Consider the following 17,503-nt stretch of genomic DNA (forward strand, 5'->3'; position numbering starts at 1 on the left):
AAGGTCCGTTTTTACCATTCCTTTGGAGGGACAGTGGTAGGTGGCAGCAAAGAGTGACTCGGAATGCTGTTGGATCAGTTTCTGTTTAAAGTTCTTCTTCGCTTTGGGTGAGAGGTCAAGAGAGAAGCAGATCGAGAGGGAGTTCCGGCCGTGCGAAGTTACGAGGTTCGTAGAGGGGCTGTGTGGGCTGTCCTGTCAGGAGGCATAGTGTGAGTAGGGTGTGGGGGGGGTGGCGGTGGGCCCTGAAGAGGAGAGCGGGCAGCTGTATATGGCGGATCTTAGGTAAGAAGTAGGTGAGAGGAGGAGGAAATTCAAAATTTGGAGAGAATTGGGTCGGTAGTACTCGGTCTGATTAGAGGAGGGCCAGCTCTGGGATGCAGTGGATTGGGAATACAAATTTGGAGGAGAGAATTGGGTCGGTATTACGTGGTCTGCTTAGAGGCGAGCAGCTTCGAGGGTGCGGTAGATAGGGAGCTGGTGGAGTGGAGAGCGGGGTCGCTGAGGGGAGTTGAGAGTTATGTTCCTGGGCGTCCCTCTAGAGGTTAAGGGTGACTTGATGGGAGGTCGCAGGAGTGTTCAGTCTCTGTCCCTTCTTCCTGTTGGTGGAGGGTTTGGAGCATCATAGAGTTTAGCCTGTGGTGCGTTCCACTCAGAGGTGGTCAGGACTGACCAGATGAGCTAAGGAATCTAACAAGCTCGATACAGACGGTGAGCGGCGTGTAGCTTCTGTCTGTGGGGGGAAAAGTGTGGTGCCATTCAGTGTTGGTGGTTGTCGGGTCTGTCATGAGGTTATTTAGGCTGCCATTTTGTGGTTGGCACAAAGAGAGCTCTGCCCCTGTGGGGGGAGTTGGTTCGAGATTGGGGCGGTGGGGGGGGGGGGGGGGGGGTGGTCGTGCTGCACTAGGGACAGGTCTAATGCCCGTGCTGCACTAGGGACATGTCAAATGTTCTGGGGTCTATGGTAGTATCTAGGTTCTAGGTAGGGCATTCATTTGCACTTTTCTGCCGATTTGCAGGTCTGGCGGCCATTAAGGGGACAGGCATAGGCGAGTGGAGGGGGCTTAGGTTTTGTTAAGGGAAGGGGTGGGGGGTCGCGCCTTACCGGGGATGGTTGGAAGATTATCTAGCAGTGGTTCCACGTGCCTCTATGATTTGGTTACTCACTTACTGGCATCATAATTCGGCTTGTGTGGTCTGGCCGGGCAGCCATTTTGAGGTCAGGCGTCCGGGGGTTGGTGTTGTCCTGGAGTCTCTCTTGTCGATATAGTCTATTACTCCTCTTGCCTTGGGAGCGGGACCCACGTTGTGATAGCCCTGAGGTGAGTGCCTTGTGAGTTTCCGTCTTAATTGTTATTGTTATTTGTATTCTTCATCTTTTTTTTGTGTGCCCATTGGAGCGTCGGAAGTGGTCAGGAGTGCGCTTCCTTCAGCTGTTGGTTAGCGTTCTATTCCTCTGCGGCAGTGGGGGTCAGAGCACTTCGGTGGACTTTCTATCCTGATTCCAGGGAGCATTCGGTTTCAATTCTTGGGCTTTCCCGAGGCTTTCCGAGTTTCCAGAGGCCCCTTGTCGACGGCATTAGTGGCAAGTGGAGCCTCCTTCCCCTTCTTGCGCGCTCCGGTGCTTGGTGAGCGGCAGGCATGGTGAGGAGGAGGGTGCGGGGGGGGGGGGCAGACAGAGATTTCCACCGGGATTCAGGCGTTCTCAGTCGCCTAGCTTCAGGGACTCACAGTTTCGGGAGTCCTACGTCCGGTAGTTGTACGGTGGTGGCAGCGTTTTTAGCAGCTTCAAACCTCATCTTGCCTGGACCGGAGTGGGAACGGCAACAAGGGGGGGGCAAGGGGGCAAGCAGGGATTTACTCCTAGATTGGTGATCCTAGCGCCCGGGAGCTTTGTTGAGGAGCTCCTTCCCAGCGGCCATCTTGATGTCAAGTTTGCGTATAACATTTGGAGCACACTTCAAAGGATGGAAACAGAATGGCAGAATATTTTGTGTGTATCTACTGTCTGTTTTCTGAAAGCTCAGCTTTGTTATACCAGACCTCTGTCCCTGAAGATGTTGTGGGTATAGAGACTGCATCAGATTGGATTTTGGATGTTAGATGTGGGAGAACACTGTGACACACACCTAGCCTTCACAGCCCAAGTTTAGTGTGGCCAAAGAATTCGTACATTTTGAAAATGCTTAAAGTGGGTAGGATTAGCCCCGGGAACCTTTACCCCATTCGTTAGAGCATTCCTGGGGGTCATTCCCACCTACTAGCTTGTGCCAGGCATAAACGTGGAACCTCCAGGCACCCACTTCAGAACACTACTGGACCTCTAGAATATAAGAGGACTGAACCTGCTACCTTCAACATGAGAAGATGCTTGGAGGACTAGATCTGCTCTCTCTCTTGTACTTGGGACAAATAAATTGACTTCAAGGGTCATAAGGATGACCTCCTGTTAAAGCTACAGGAACACAACAAGTTACAATACTTCTACAATACATATATCTTTTCCGGCAACTGTCCAACTGGCCAGAGGCAACTGGACTCTCCTGTTGGCCTTGTCTGTCACCCTGCGAGTATCTAAGTGCCTCCTCTGAGATTCTGGTGGGCTTTATAAGTATACTCCTATGGTGGAATGGGTCTTAAAGAACTAAACACAGAAGGTAAAATCTTTGACCAGGACAAACCAGGTTAGTGTATCCCCCCTGCACTCCAATGTGGTCAGTGTCAAATTGCGTCCAGATCCTGTTATACCATGACCATTGACTATCCTTGACACTATGTGCTTCTTGGTGCTATCTTTACTCACCAACTTAAAAATTCATATCTCCGCTTTCCCTTATTGGGTTTTTGACATCTTGGTGTTATTCTGTTTATTAGATTTTACTTTCTTATTCTAGATTAATTTTGGATTGTTACTGTTTTGCATTTTAACTTTATTACTGTTTTAGTACTGCATACACACTTTACACGTTGCCTCTAATTTAAGCCTGTCTGCTCTGTGCCATCGATACTAGGAGGTTGAGCTCAATGTTTCTTTTGTAAATTTAGTGGTTCACCCGGATAAAGATTGTGATTATTACTTGAGGGGGGTATATGCCCCCTCAACTAATAATCCAGTTTCTTACAAGCACTATAAGAACCTCAACTGTATTCTTGTACCTCACAATAGGGAAATTTACACTGTAGCTGATGCTGGGTCTAGCCAGGTTAGCAGCAGATAACTGTCAGCCAAAATCAAAGCAATGTTTGAAACTCGTGGTGTGGAACATAGAGCAGAGTAAGGCAAAATAATGTTTTTCATAAATAAATTACGCCAATTAGTAAGAAGTGGCAAACAAAATTCCGCAACATGGCAGAAGAGGGAACAACAAAAAAGGAAGTACTTAGAAGCCAATTAATGGGCTTTGCCAAGAAGTGAAAAAAAAATTAAAAGTGAAGGTGACACATGGTTTTCAAGAGAGGTAAGATGCAGGGAGGAATGCATGTTTTACATCGGAAATATTTTATATGATAGCGTGTTGTCGATAAACTTTCCTATCTCTGCTTCTGACTTCAGAAAATTCACCATTGCTACGGTAAGAAACATATTAAAAGCATGTCAAGCACAAACCCTAAGAAGCGCACAAACAGCATTTAAAGTGAAAAACTTGCATACACACGCAAAAACACACAAAAGAAGAGATAAAATGACTGACGAACACATACAAACATGGCACAAGCAAGGATACCAGAAGCCTAACACAGAATGTAAGACCAGAGAGATACTTAACCAGTATATACAGTGTACACCAAGCAAGGTATATCACCCACTAATACGTACTTGGTGTATATTTAGTAGATTCTCGAGTGTCTGTGATGTTGTGAAGCTGATCTGGTGGCTTGGAAGGCGGATCAGGAGGTCGAATTTCTTCATACACCCCAGAAGTTTCTGAAAATGTCAAAGATAGGGGTGAATAGAAAATATATTATATACAGGTAACCAAAGCACCTACCTCCCTCTGAGATCTCAGAAAACAAGAGCTCTCATCACTTTGCACAGGACACAGACACAGCTGATTGCCATATAGAAGTCTTATCAAAAGACCTTATCATTCGTACGAGGAAGATCACACCATACTGTAGAACTGTATTAATTGGTCTTATCAGGATTAAAGGAAAATGTTACCACCCTAGACAAGTCTGTTAAAGGTCTGAACAGGAGAGACGAACTGAACAGGACCTTAACGACCACACTCATTAGAGGAACTGTGAGAGGTATCGCTGTAAGAAAATGTAGCAAAGGGCTTTAGCAAGAAAACAGAGAGAGAAATGTTACATTTGTACAAACTTATTGAAGAGCCTTCTCAGGAGTGGGGTTGAGAGAGATCTAAAATCTCTGTTGAATTTATTGAAGGGCCTTATGAGGAATGTTGGACCTGGTCCTTTTTGCAGGGTCTCCCCCAGATTTTTGCCATCTGTTGCTAAACCCGTTTTGCAGTGGTCAAGTGCACGCTAAAGTGCTTGTGTTCTCTACTTCAAACATGGTAAAATTGCCTTACATCAAAATGGCCCATTACATTTACTTGTAAGTCCCTAGTAAATGGTACTACATATACCCAGGGCCTGTAAATGAAATGAAGCACTATAATAATAAATAATAATAGCCCAGTATTTGTAAAGCGCAAACTAATCACCCCTAAGGGTTTCAAGGTGCTGGGGGCTGTGGGGAAGATTAAGCACGCTATTGCCCAGAGTCACATGGTGCTGGGCTGTGCTGCTGCCGGCACCAGGATCAAACCCTGAGCCCCGTGCTCTCGAGTTAGCCACCCTAGCCACTGCGCAACACTTCTCCCTCACAAATTGTGCCACACACTGAAGTAGCCATTTAAAACATGTCTCAGGTTTGCCACTGCAGTCTGTAGTGCAGTTTTAAACTGCCATTTTTACATGGCAAAATACACCTTTTGTCAGGCCTAATCCTTACTTTTCAATACATAGACGTCAACCTTAAGGTAGACTCTAAAGGCTCATAAGGCAGGGTGCCGTAGGCTATGTGGGTTTAAGTCTTAAACATTCTAGCAGTGAAAAACTCCTAAAGTTGTTTTCCACTACTGTCAGGCCTATTTCTCCCATTCACTAATATGGTGTTACTCATTCCATGCAAGTGGTAACTTTTGATTGGGAACAGATAGAGATATGATGTTTAGACTGAAACGAATTGTAATTTAAAACTCTCTTTAATGATAAAGTCCGATTTGAAGGCACAAATCGGAAAATGCCACTTTTAAAAAGTTTTCCTTTTTCGTGTCTAACCAATTGTGCAGTCTGCCAGTATCCTGGGTCACATGACTGTGAATGACTCTGCTGTTGGGATTTGTGTATTCGTTCCAGACAGTGACACAAAAGGGGATTATGTGTTGACAGGCTTGATGGGGGTGGAGCTGTACCCAGCCCCACTTACATTTCCAAGGGCTTTGCTTCCTCCACACACAAAAGAACCTGACACTAGTCATTTGTCACCCAGACTTCTTGGAGCCTTGACAAGGGATGGGAAGAACCTTCCAGAAGCAGATGTGAGGACACTCTAGGGAATCCCCCACTTCAAAGACTGGCACCAGGTATAACTATAGGACAACCTGCGCCACTCAACAGTACACTCTTGGACCTGTGTATATTACAAAAGGATGGCCTTATGTACCAGAGGACAGCCCTGATGTTTGAGGCTTGCATTGTTCCCCAGAGGACTGCTGTGCTACTTGAGGCCTGCCTTGTTCCCCTGTGGTCTGCCCTTCTGCTTGAGGCCTGCATTGTTCCCTGTAGTTCGGACAGGAGGTCCGCCAACTGACCATTGGAGTCACTCAAGCTTGTTATGTCCCTCTAGTTCAGACAGGAGGTCCGGCAACTGACCATTAGAGTCACTCAAGTAGCCTGGGATGAACTGAGTAGGTCCAGTCTTCCTACCTATAGAGCAGGGCAGGTCTCAAGCAGCACTTGAGATCTGCCCTGCTCTACTAGTAGGAAGACTGGACCTACTCACTTCATCCCAGGCTACATGAGTGACTCCAATGGTCAGTTGGCAGACCTCCTGTCCAAACTACAGGGACAAAACAAGCTTCAGAGGCCTTCTTGCCACTGTCCATGCCTGATCCCTGCTAGCATCTGGCAGAATGAGACCCTGGTCCCCAAAATGTGCCTCCCCAGGTCCTGGACCCTTAACTGACATCAGAGTGCACTCCTCGACAACAAAAGCTGAAATCCTGACGTTTTGGACTATTAGCGACCCAGAACGAGCACATTCATGTCAAGACTCTCCCGCTGGCGACAACCACCAAACTGAAGCTCCGGTAAACTTGACTCTTCCCGCCACAGAAACCGCCTGCAACAACAGCAATGCAAGATTTGCACTTCATACTACAGCAACAACAGTATGCATTGACTGCTAAAGCAAAGCTCCAGAAACAACTGTCTGCGAAGCCTGACAGATTCTTCGCGCTACAGCACAGACCATCAACACACCAAGCCTGCTCTTTGCACTACAGCGGCAAAAATCAGCATTGCTCTCATTGTTCCGTGGCCTCCTTCACCACGAACTGGACACTTTGCGCCGGACTTTAAGAAGTTAACTTTTTAGCTGGACTAACCTGGTCCCTGCAGCCAGCCCGTACTTCATAGTGATTGGCCTGAACTTGTGACTTTTTCCCAGTCTAGCACGATCAGATGACCGCAAGTAGCGATTTGTGCTTTTAGGCGCTATATCTAATTAAAGCTTTAAAAGGTAATATGTTTGGTTCTATTGATTGGAAATGTGTTGTTCTGGTATCATTTCATTTATTAACATGTACCATATTGTTCTAAACTGGTTTGGTATTTTTCTTGTGTTGTGTTTTCACTTAATTACTGTTTGTGTGCTGCATAAATACTTTGCACTTTGCCTCCAAGTTAAGGCTGACTGCGTTGTGCCAAGCTACCAGAGGGTTAAGCACAGGTTAATTTAGTGATGTTTCTGGTTTACCTTGACAAAGATTGTTGTTGTTTTACAAGTAGGGCTTCCACCCCCCTCAACCAATAACCCAATTTTTTACAAAGAGGATATGAGAGCTAAAGCTGCAATGCAAGTATGTCAAAATGACCCCCTGGGACTTGAAGTTGATTGTTATCTGATGCCTATCTACAGGTCTATCTCATTATCTAGCACAAGTCTATATTACTTTGTGTTGTAGTTGAAGATGGAACTGTGAACTTTATGTTAATGTGCACAGGCACTCTGAACTTTGTTGCCATTTCTACACTTTCTATAAGGCCTAATGCATTGGTGCATGCCTTGGCAGATCAAGTACTTGTGTTGTGGAGATATATTTTTTCAGGCATGGGCACTGACTAAATATGCCAGTTCTAAAAGGTTATGCTGTGGACAGCTTTTGTAGAGTTTCCAGTGACCTTTGAAAATCTGCTCTATTTCCTTCTACCACTTGCATTTCAGAAATGCTACGCAAAAGCTGAAATAATTGGAGCAGAACCAAAAAAGTCTCCGACATAGAGCGGCTCTACCTCTGCTATGACTTGTCTCACATTATCACGGTTCTCACTATCAAAAGAGAATTAGTCTGATCATGATTTGTACAATGTGCAGAAGTCATTATATACATGTTCCATTTTTTTAACAATTGTGTAATCTTCCTCCTTAATGACCTTGAACAGCTATAGCATGGTCAACAACAGTGTACGCTTTCCATGCACACTGAATATCACTTACAACAGCAGTGAAGTGGGTGAAGACACAACGCAGGGGTGTGAGTGGAACTCTGACCCGTAACTGCATGTGCCCTCCTCTACACATCATGGGGCCCTTTTCACGTGACATCATGGGCCCATTTCTATACGACAACATCTTTGCCATCTACTAAAACTTCGAACACTACCCTCCACTGCAGACAGTATCAACCAGCTCACAACCACGAACACCTGCTCACCCACTGGGAACCCCTCACCACTCTAGACACCATTGCCATCATGAACTCTGTGCACTCCAGGGCACCCATCACATTTTCAACCTCAAAAGCAAGACAATTGGAGACAATCTCAGGAAGGTCCTGAACATATTTATCACTGTGGTCTCCTTCCCGGAGAAATGGAAACCCGCCAAAGTGAGGTCCCGCCTGAAGAAACCATCTGTAGTCGCAACCAATCTGAAGAACTACTGGCCCATCTCACAACTCCCTTACCCAGCAAAAGTCCTTGATAAAGCGGTCAACCAGTAACTCACCTAACACCTTGAAGACTACAACCTCCTAGACACCAACCGGAGCACCGAAACAGCCCTGATCGCAGCCACCAGTGGCATCAGAGCCCTCCTGGACCACAGGGAAACAGAGCTGCCCTCATCTTTTTGGACCTCTCCCCCACCTCTTGACACCATCTCCCATCACATCCTGATCAACAGACTCCACCACATCTGGATTCAAGAAAATGCTCTCAAGTGGATTGCCTTGTACCTCTCTGGCAGAACGCAAAAGATCTGTCTCCCACCTCAGAGCCAAATAAGATAAACTGCCAGGGTTCTTCCCTCAGCCCTACCCTCCTCAACACCTAAATAACCCCTCTGGCCGACACCGTCAGTTCCCACGGACTCAACATCATCTCTTATGCCAACAGCACAGAGCTCAAGCTCTCCCTGTCCAAAGACTCTGTCACGACTGCAGCAATGACTGCCGAGAGAAGCGAGATGGCGGCCCGCGACCGCGCATGCGCGAGGAAGTCAGGAAAGCATAAAAACCTGACTCCCTCTGAAGATGATGCTTCGCGTTCAGTTGTTTCCCTGCCGTCTTCGGTCACTTCCGGTTTTGCATCGCGTAAGCACTCCTTCCGTCGGTTTGTCCCGACTTCTGCTACGGCTTGGATTCCTGTTCTACAGTCCGAAGAAGTTCGGTTCCCGTCTAGTCTCCCATCTCCAGGACCCTACTGAACTTTCCCCATCGGGGACTATTTTGAATCCTTAACGTGGCTGGTTATTCCGCCCTCAGTTCCGCTCGTGAGCCGGGCTTTGTGGTCTGGTGTTCCGCTGACTGGCCGGACTCTATACTGTGTTCCGTCAGTCAGCCGGACTTCTGGGCCACATGCTCCGCTTGAGTGCCGGTTTCAGAGGGCCGGTAACTCCCGGCTACTTAGCAAGTCGATTACTTAACCAAGCCTGTTCTTCCCTACCAGTGCATATGAGAGAGATTATTCCCCTCAGCTCTGCAAGCACATACGGTAACAGCGCAATTAGCGCTAACATTCTTCTTTTATTATTTACCTGCCTTTTAAACCCTGTAGTTTAAGGGTTCTTACAGTAGGCACGATTAGACTTACTTTGAGATTCTTCCACTGGATTATTTATTGTTTACACAAGCAAACATGCACAGGTGGGCATTTTGACTAGTAGTATAATTGAAGCCAGAAAGGTAGTGTTCCTTTGAATACTCACAACTTAATTTTTTCCATACAGATGTTTGATCTACATTCACCTCCTTTACATCTTCATGTGCCATACAGAAGAAGGGAGAATTATAGGTAAAGACTAGACAGAATAGATCACAAGATAAGGGAATCTAAACATAAATACTAGATCCTTTTTAACCCCTTAATACTTCTTTTTCAGCCTTTTCTTTGAAGAAGATTCCAGTGGTGATTAAGTTACGTCGAGGGATTTCTTCCCCTCCTTTCCTTGTTTTGTTTCTCTTCTACCCCGGATTACCATAGTGACTAGGCTTTCGCCGGTCGCAGTGGTGATTGGGTGAAGTTGCGGACTTGTCTTCAGTTCCTTGGCGCTTCTGCAGAAAATAAAAGTGAGAACCTGACAGACTCCCCCACCACAAAAGCCACCTTCCACAGATGCATGAGGAATGTTGTGGAAAGGATGAAGAACAACTGCCTTAAACTCAACACAGAGAAAACTGAACTCATCCGCTTTGGAAACAACATCTCACTGTCGGATGGCTCGTGATTGCCTGCAGAGTTCAGCACACCCGCTCTCCAAGTCAACACAGTCACTTCTGCCTGCTTCAAGACCCTTTACTTACTCAGTAAGATCTTCATTTGGCTCCCGGTCAACACAAGAAGAACTGTCATGCAGGCCCTCATCACTAGCAGACTGGACTATGGAAACATGCTCTAGGTAGGAATCAATACACACCTCCTGAAGAAGCTCCAAACATTACGAACTCAGCGGCAAGACACATACTTGACATTCCCAGAAGTACACACATCACTCCCCACGTCGGGAGCCTACACTGACTCCCGATTCAGAGAGTAATCCAGAAAAAAAGATAACAGTTCAAGATGCTGACCCATGCCTACAAAGTCCTGTACAAGAAAGGGCCAGCATAAGTCAACAACTGCCTAATCTTCCACCAACCATCCAGACACCTCCTTTCTGCCTACCCTCACCATCGCAGACACCCCACGGACCCGTTCAACCAACAGTGGAGGATGCTCCTTCTCACATCTGGCAACCAAGGCTTGTAACAACTGCCCCCTGCAGCTTAGGACCGCACCATTACTCCAACAATTCAGAAGACAGCTTAAGACCAGGTTGTTTGAATAAACAACCTTCACTCAGCAATTACAGCTCCAGCGCCTCGAGAACCTACGGGTGAATTGCTGCGCTCTACAAATATTTGATTGATTGATATGTGGCCCCATTTTTCCAATATATTATTGGGAGAATTCCACAGAAGGTGAGACAGTTAGCCACTCAGGTATTACAGCCAGCTTTGGAGGGTGGAAGTCGGCATTGCCGGCAGCGGAAATGAGCAGTGCAAGTAATGGAAGTGGGAAGCAACCTCTGAAGAACAATTTTGGGGGAATACACTTTTTTTATTGTTTCCTGCTTCTTAATAATTAAGCAATTCCAGGCAATTCCCCTCACTCACCTCTCAACTCTGCGGAGTCTCGAGCTAGCCTTTGCTGCAAAAGCTCCTGCTGCTTTTCCAGGTACTGCTTGATGAAGCTGTTTTGACTCATCTCCTTGCCGATCTGCAGGGGGTACAAAGAATAGTGGTCAGAGAATCCACCACTAGCATCCAGTCCAGCCTTGTGTGCCACACAGAAATGGGTTAACTAAGTGTATTTGGTCACCCAAAAGCTTCAAATACGATTTTTCCATCTGGGTACCACTGCTGCTCAAGTAACAAATAATGTTCTCTGCGACTCAAAATATCTCAATGCCGATATCCCTGCATGCACTAGCACCTCTAATGTGATATACACATATAAATGTTGTATGCTGGCCCTTATGGTTAAATCCAGATTTGTGTGACCCTTCTACTAGTCGAACAGGTTACATGCTGTAGGTCTGGTATGTTGAAAAATACACAGCAGCAGTGGTAAATCGAACTGGTTTATGAGCTTCTTCAGTATACCACCAACAGCTACCTGCCCAGCTCATGCTTCAGGACAACTGTGGTTCCTGGAACCTTACATCACTTGTAAGTACATTTCATACTATGGCCAACATTAAAACAAAAGACTATCCATAACCATAAGACATCCCTATATGAACAGTAGGTTAACCATTATCTACATACATCATATTTCTAATTAGTGAAGAGAGAACTTTTTACAGGAGAATACAATACGCACAATTAAGACAAATTGTAATATTTATAGCATAAAGTTCTCTTCCTCAAACTAGAGGTGTTAAACCTCTCACTCACAGTTGGCATCCACTAAAGTAGGACCTGTTTGCTTGCAGGACACTTTCCTTGACTCGAGTCATAACCTTCACATTTTGGGTTGATACATTTCACTAGCCTGGACATACTTCAAGGATCACCTGTGTTTACAACAACCACATTCTTCTTTATGGACACAATGGTAAAAGGACCAAGAAACTTTGACCGTGCCTTCTTCGCCCATCCTGACTTTGTTACCAAATCACCCATATTCCATTGCTTGTATTATCGGAATGTGCCAAATCATACCTCGCCTTGTACCTTTGTTATACCTCTCAAATCTGCCTTTCCTCAACACAGAAGAATCAATGCACTTGTGTACAAACCAGGCTGGATTCAGCATTGTGTTTGCTACTCTTCCTTTCAACAATTAAAAAGGTGACTCAAGGATCACACAATTAGGAGTGGTATGATTAACCCACCAAGTATCCCTAAGATACATTTTCTGCTCACCTGCTCTGTGAACATACAATTTAACCACAAAGTTATTCACTCTGCAAGACCATTTGCCTGTGGAACATATAAAGTAATTCTCTGATGAGAAATTCCTGAATTAATTAGGAAATTCTGCATTAATGAGAAATGAATTGTGCTCCATTGTCTGACACAATATATTTTGGTACACCCTCATTGGCAAATTCATCTCTGAGAAATTCGAATACAGTCCTGGTGAGTACTGCGCTGTAACACCTAATAGAGATCCATTTCAAGGTATAATCAACCATAAGTAAAACATATCTCTCTGCCGTTGACAACAATTCAAAGGTGTCCAATGATGTCTAAACCCAACTTCATCCAAGGTTCATCATGAACCTTTCCAGGCCACAATGGCACAGGATGTGTGATATGTAATTATTGGCATACATGAAACTCTCCTTAACCACTTCCTCCACCTGACAATCAACCACAGATACATTTATTAAGATCACAAAGATCTACACGCATACAAATATTTTTCCCATTATCTTTGGGCGCTAACACAAAAGGCGCCAATCACTTAGAAGATCTGATCTTTTCAATCACATACAAGTCAATAATATATCTAGTTCTGCTTTAAGCGGTTCAAGCATTAAATTAGGAACTCTGCTTAGCTCCACTTTTAAGAAAAATTTTATGATTGGAGTTCTTAAGCAAACGCAACAGGTCTATAAACACCCAGGAACTTATCTATGGAAACTTTCACTCTCACCTCTGTTGTCTCTCGGACTCTCCAGCGCCTCTTGAGACGCAATATCTCCGGGTGCCCGAGGACGATTTCACCCGTTTGCTGCCTAGGAGCTTCCGGACCCGTGCTGATGCCGCGGGTGCTGCCTCGCCTCGGACCCCATCTGAGCCCTGCTTCACGACGGTGGGCACCGGCACTGATCCCCCGCTGCTGCCTGTTGCGGTCCGACCTGGAGCCTGAATTGCCTCGCCTCGGACCTCATCCGCATTCTGTCCCTGCAGACTTCTGACATCGGTGACGATCCCCGCCCGGTGGCCTGGCTTACATCTGCCTACATGACCCGGATGTTCACTGTTCCCCTCCGCCTCCGGCTCGATCAATTGCGCCAGGTATTTCTTTTGTTTTGTTTTTATTAATGAGGATTGCTATCCATTTTTGAAGATCCGGGGCTGAGGTCTCGCACTCGCAAAATGGCCGCGCCCCAAACAAGACGAGGCACTTCTCTCAGTCCCTCATAATTACTCCAATCACAAAAACGAGTCGTTTTACAAGCGCTTTGACTCGTTAGGTCTCGCCTGTCGATGCGCATGCGCATCGAGCAAGGCGAGAGTATTGGCACTTATCCACTCTTTATCCACACTGCAAGGAATCGTGGCGATTCCTTGCAGTGCACGAGAAATTTAAGCTCAATGCGCATGCGCATTGAGCTTAAATGCGCGTGCACATGCCCCCAGCCGCCTGCCTTGCCTACTCTCTCTCACAGCCTCCCCCAGCTCCGCCCCCTCACTACTTGATGGCACGGCCGCTAGGCCGTGCCTCCCCTACTCTCCTCCCCCCTCCTCCTCTCCTCCCCTGCCTGCCTGCCGCTAGGCCGTGCCTCCCCTACTCTCCTCCCCCCTCCTCCTCCTACTCTCCTCCCCTGCCTGCCTGCCGTGTCGCACCTCTCCCCTCTCCGCCCCCTCCCCTGCCCGCCGTGTTACGGTGAAAGGCTTGTTGTTTAACCCAAGTGTGCATATAATCCAGATATCTTCCAATAGAAATCGGTGCTCCTTTTATGGGAAGGATGTTTTTGCGTCTTGTTTTTGGAAAAGCATGTTATTTAAAAAAAAAAAAGGTAAAAGAACATTGGTGGTAGTTAGATACATCTGAGCCAGCGGGGTCTCTTTTCTTTCTGATTTGAATGGTCGTTTCTCTCATTATCTGGGAACCTAAGACGAGCCGAACATGTATAAATAAACCGGTTCCACAATGGATGTTTTTTTAAAGCAAAGATTGCAACACAGCGCAAGAACCGTTGAGAAAGAAAAGCGCGAGGCAAATTCCCAGCAGGCTGCTCCTGTTCTCTCTCTCCGCCCTCCCCTTTCTGAGAAGCCGTGGAGTTTTTTTAATGCAGCTTGCTCGCTCGCTCGCTCCCTTCCCTTCCCTCCGCTCCCCTCCCCCGCACGTAGGCTCTTGGAGAAAGGAGGGGAAAAAAAGCTCCCAGCCTGACTCGAAAATCAGCCTCGTTTCCTCAGAAACCGCAGCTGCTGCTAGAGCAGAAAACACGTCAGGCTGGCCCTCCAACGTACACAGATGTGCCTTTGTAACTCCACATAAATGCTGGGAAAGGATTGCGCGTTGGAGCAAAAAAAAAAAAAAAACTCCCATGCAGGAAGAGGCGAATGTTTCGTGCAGGCTATGTTTTTACCCTCGATGGCGCCTTCCTTCGCCCCTCCCCTGACCTTGTGTAACAGCTACTTTTGAGCTTTAAAGTTGTATTTATTGTTGGTGACTGAAAGGATTTAGACTTGAGGAAGAAAAGGCATTCCGATTTGCAGTGAATAACAGTCCGCTTTTAAGTTTTTTACTTTCGTTTTTTTATGTTTTCAAAGACCGAGGTAAAATGTCAAGCTGTGTTTACATGGGAACCTTTTTATTTTGCTCTAGGCTAACTTCAAAGTGTGAGCGTTTATAGGAAAGAGGAATGCAGTATACTTGCTCCAAAGAGCCTGCTTGTGCCTTTAAAAAAAAAAAAAAAAACCTCACTCACCCTCAACCCCTCACCCTCACTCACCCTCACTCACCCTCACCCACCCTCAACCCCTCACCCTCAACCCCTCACCCTCACTCTCACTCACCCTCACTCACTCACCCTCACTCACCCTCACTCACTCACCCTCACTCACCCTCACTCACCCTCACTCACCCTCACCCACCCTCACTCACCCTCAACCCCTCACCCTCACTCACTCACCCTCACTCACCCTCACTCACTCACCCTCACTCACCCTCACTCACTCACCCTCACTCACCCTCACTCACCCTCACTCACCCTCACTCACCCTCACTCACACCCTCACCCTCAACCCCTCACTCACCCTCACTCATCCTCACTCACCCTCAACCCCCCACCCTCACCCTCACTCACCCTCAACCCCTCACCCTAACTCACCCTCACCCTCACTCACCCTCAACCCCTCACTCACCCTCAACCCCTCACTCACCCTCACTCACCCTCAACCCCTCAACATCAACCCCTCACCCTCACTCACCCTCACTCACCCTCACCCTCACTCACTCACCCTCACCCTCACTCACCCTCACCCTCCCTCACCCTCACTCACCCTCACTCACCCTCACTCACCCTCACCCTCACTCACCCTCACCCACTCTCACCCTCACTCACCCTCACTCTCACTCACCCTCACTCACCCTCACTCTCACTCACCCTCAACCCCTCACTCACCCTCACTCACCCTCAACCCCTCAACATCAACCCCTCACCCTCACTCACACTCACCCTCACTCACCCTCACTCACCCTCACCCTCACTCACCCTCACCCTCACTCACCCTCACTCACCCTCACCCTCACCCTCACTCACCCTCACCCTCACTCACCCTCACTCACCCTCACTCACCCTCACTCACCCTCACTCACCCTCACCCACTCTCACCCTCACCCTCACTCACCCTCACTCACCCTCACTCACCCTCACTCACCCTCACTCACCCTCACTCACCCTCAACCCCTCACCCTCACACAGTGCAATAGGTCTCGGAGCATTTGAGTTAGAGCTTTTAGAAATGTTTATGGCTTTTTTTTTTTTAATTCTTTAGCATTGGCTACAGGAAACAAAAATGCTAAAGATTTACAAAAAAACCCATAAACAATTCTAAAAGCACTAACTCTAATGCTGCGAGACCTATTGCATTTCCAATGCTTGTTTTTCATTGCTGCCTTGGCGAGTGTGTTGTGTTGTTTAGCTGGGTATACATCACAGCTCCTCTTATTTGAAAAGGTGCCGAGCAATGCCTGGCTTCAAAATGGCGGCAGTTTAAGACATTTTCGGGTCGCCTTACAATGCCCTCATAATTACTTCAATCACAAAACGAGTCGTTTTATAAGCGTTTTTGACTCGATTCTTCATTGCTGCCCTGGCGAGTGTGCTGTTTAGCTGGGTATACTTCACAGCTCTTCTTATTTGAACCGATGCCTAGCAATGCCTGACTTAAAAATGGCAGCAGTTTAAGACATTTCTTTTTGGTCGCCTTACAATCCCTGACTTTAAAATGGGGGTGCTACCAATTCTTATTATCTGCACCGTTGATGTTGAGTGACTACCCTGAATTACTGATTAAGAGTGACATTCTGGACTCATTACTACTCACTTTAAAACCTGGTTTCCTATACTATCCTCATTGAATACGTGCCTGACTTTAATCCGGCGGTGCTATAAAACTATATGGATTACATCCTGATTATCGCTGCTCACTTGGCCCAATGAAGACACCTTTACCACCTGTGCAGCGGAAACACTGATGCTTGCCCCTCAAGCACCTCCCTCTGATTGACTTGGGCCATTAAACTTATTTGCTCTCCGACCCGGCTTCTTACCAGTGCACCTACCCAAACTAACATGATGGGACCGGATCTGACTACCTCTGGGTCAAACACCTACACCCTGGTCTACCCCTCAAATCTCTCAAAAACCACCACAAAAGCCTTAAAACACTGCACCCTGAAAAACCATCCCGAAGCTCTGATCTCCGACCCACGTTTCTGTACGGACAAAGGCACCATCACCAATGACCTCATCTTCTACTCCAAAAGAATTCCCGCCTGGCGCAATACCCTCTCTCTACTCCTCAATGTTCGCTTCTCCAGGAACATTCCTTATGGCACCAAGCTCTCAATAGGGCCCTCGGTATCACTACAAGCTGACCTAACCATCACCCTCTACAAAAGTGGCATTGTACTGATCCAAGCCTCTACAAAAAACCTCAACAAATTTTCAGATCTTTATGCCACTCTCCGAAAACATGTGCATGATTCTGGAACGCCGACCAACACCCGGCCTGATGGTAATCCGTCCCCCCTACCCAATATAGAGTATACTTATCCCCTCACTACACCTATCAACCCCCCTATCGCCACAGACCAGAGACCCTTGATTTCCCCCCTCCACGCTCTTTCGCTCGGAACACACTGTTTCCACCACAGCACACCTCAACCCCTTCAATCCTGCTACAACCCCCCGATCGAAATAAACCCGGGACCCTCGATCCCCTCCCCCCATGCCTCACATTCTGACTTTAAGACCACCACGTCCTCAGCGATCCTTGCTGATACAGGTCAAACCAGCCCTGCCAACACTCTATCCACCCCTTCTATG

The 17,503-nt window shown here is 47.0% G+C and overlaps 1 protein-coding gene across 3 annotated transcripts in view; it reads right to left on the reverse strand.

The window, feature by feature from the left end:
* The window catches only part of ACIN1 (apoptotic chromatin condensation inducer 1), a 947,610-nt gene that overhangs the window by 628,422 nt on the left and 301,685 nt on the right, over positions 1-17,503 (reverse strand). For all 3 annotated transcript variants that reach the window (XM_086923671.1, XM_086923670.1, XM_086923672.1), the window contains exons 3-4: positions 10,884-10,986; positions 3,815-3,922 (exon numbers count right to left, since the gene is read on the reverse strand). In XM_086923671.1, coding sequence (XP_086779797.1) covers positions 3,815-3,922; positions 10,884-10,986 — 211 coding nt within the window. The remainder of the gene's footprint in view (positions 1-3,814; positions 3,923-10,883; positions 10,987-17,503) is intronic.

The sequence above is a fragment of the Lissotriton vulgaris genome, chromosome 5, assembly GCF_964263255.1.
Source record: "Lissotriton vulgaris chromosome 5, aLisVul1.2, whole genome shotgun sequence".
Taxonomy (NCBI): Eukaryota; Metazoa; Chordata; class Amphibia; order Caudata; family Salamandridae; genus Lissotriton; species Lissotriton vulgaris.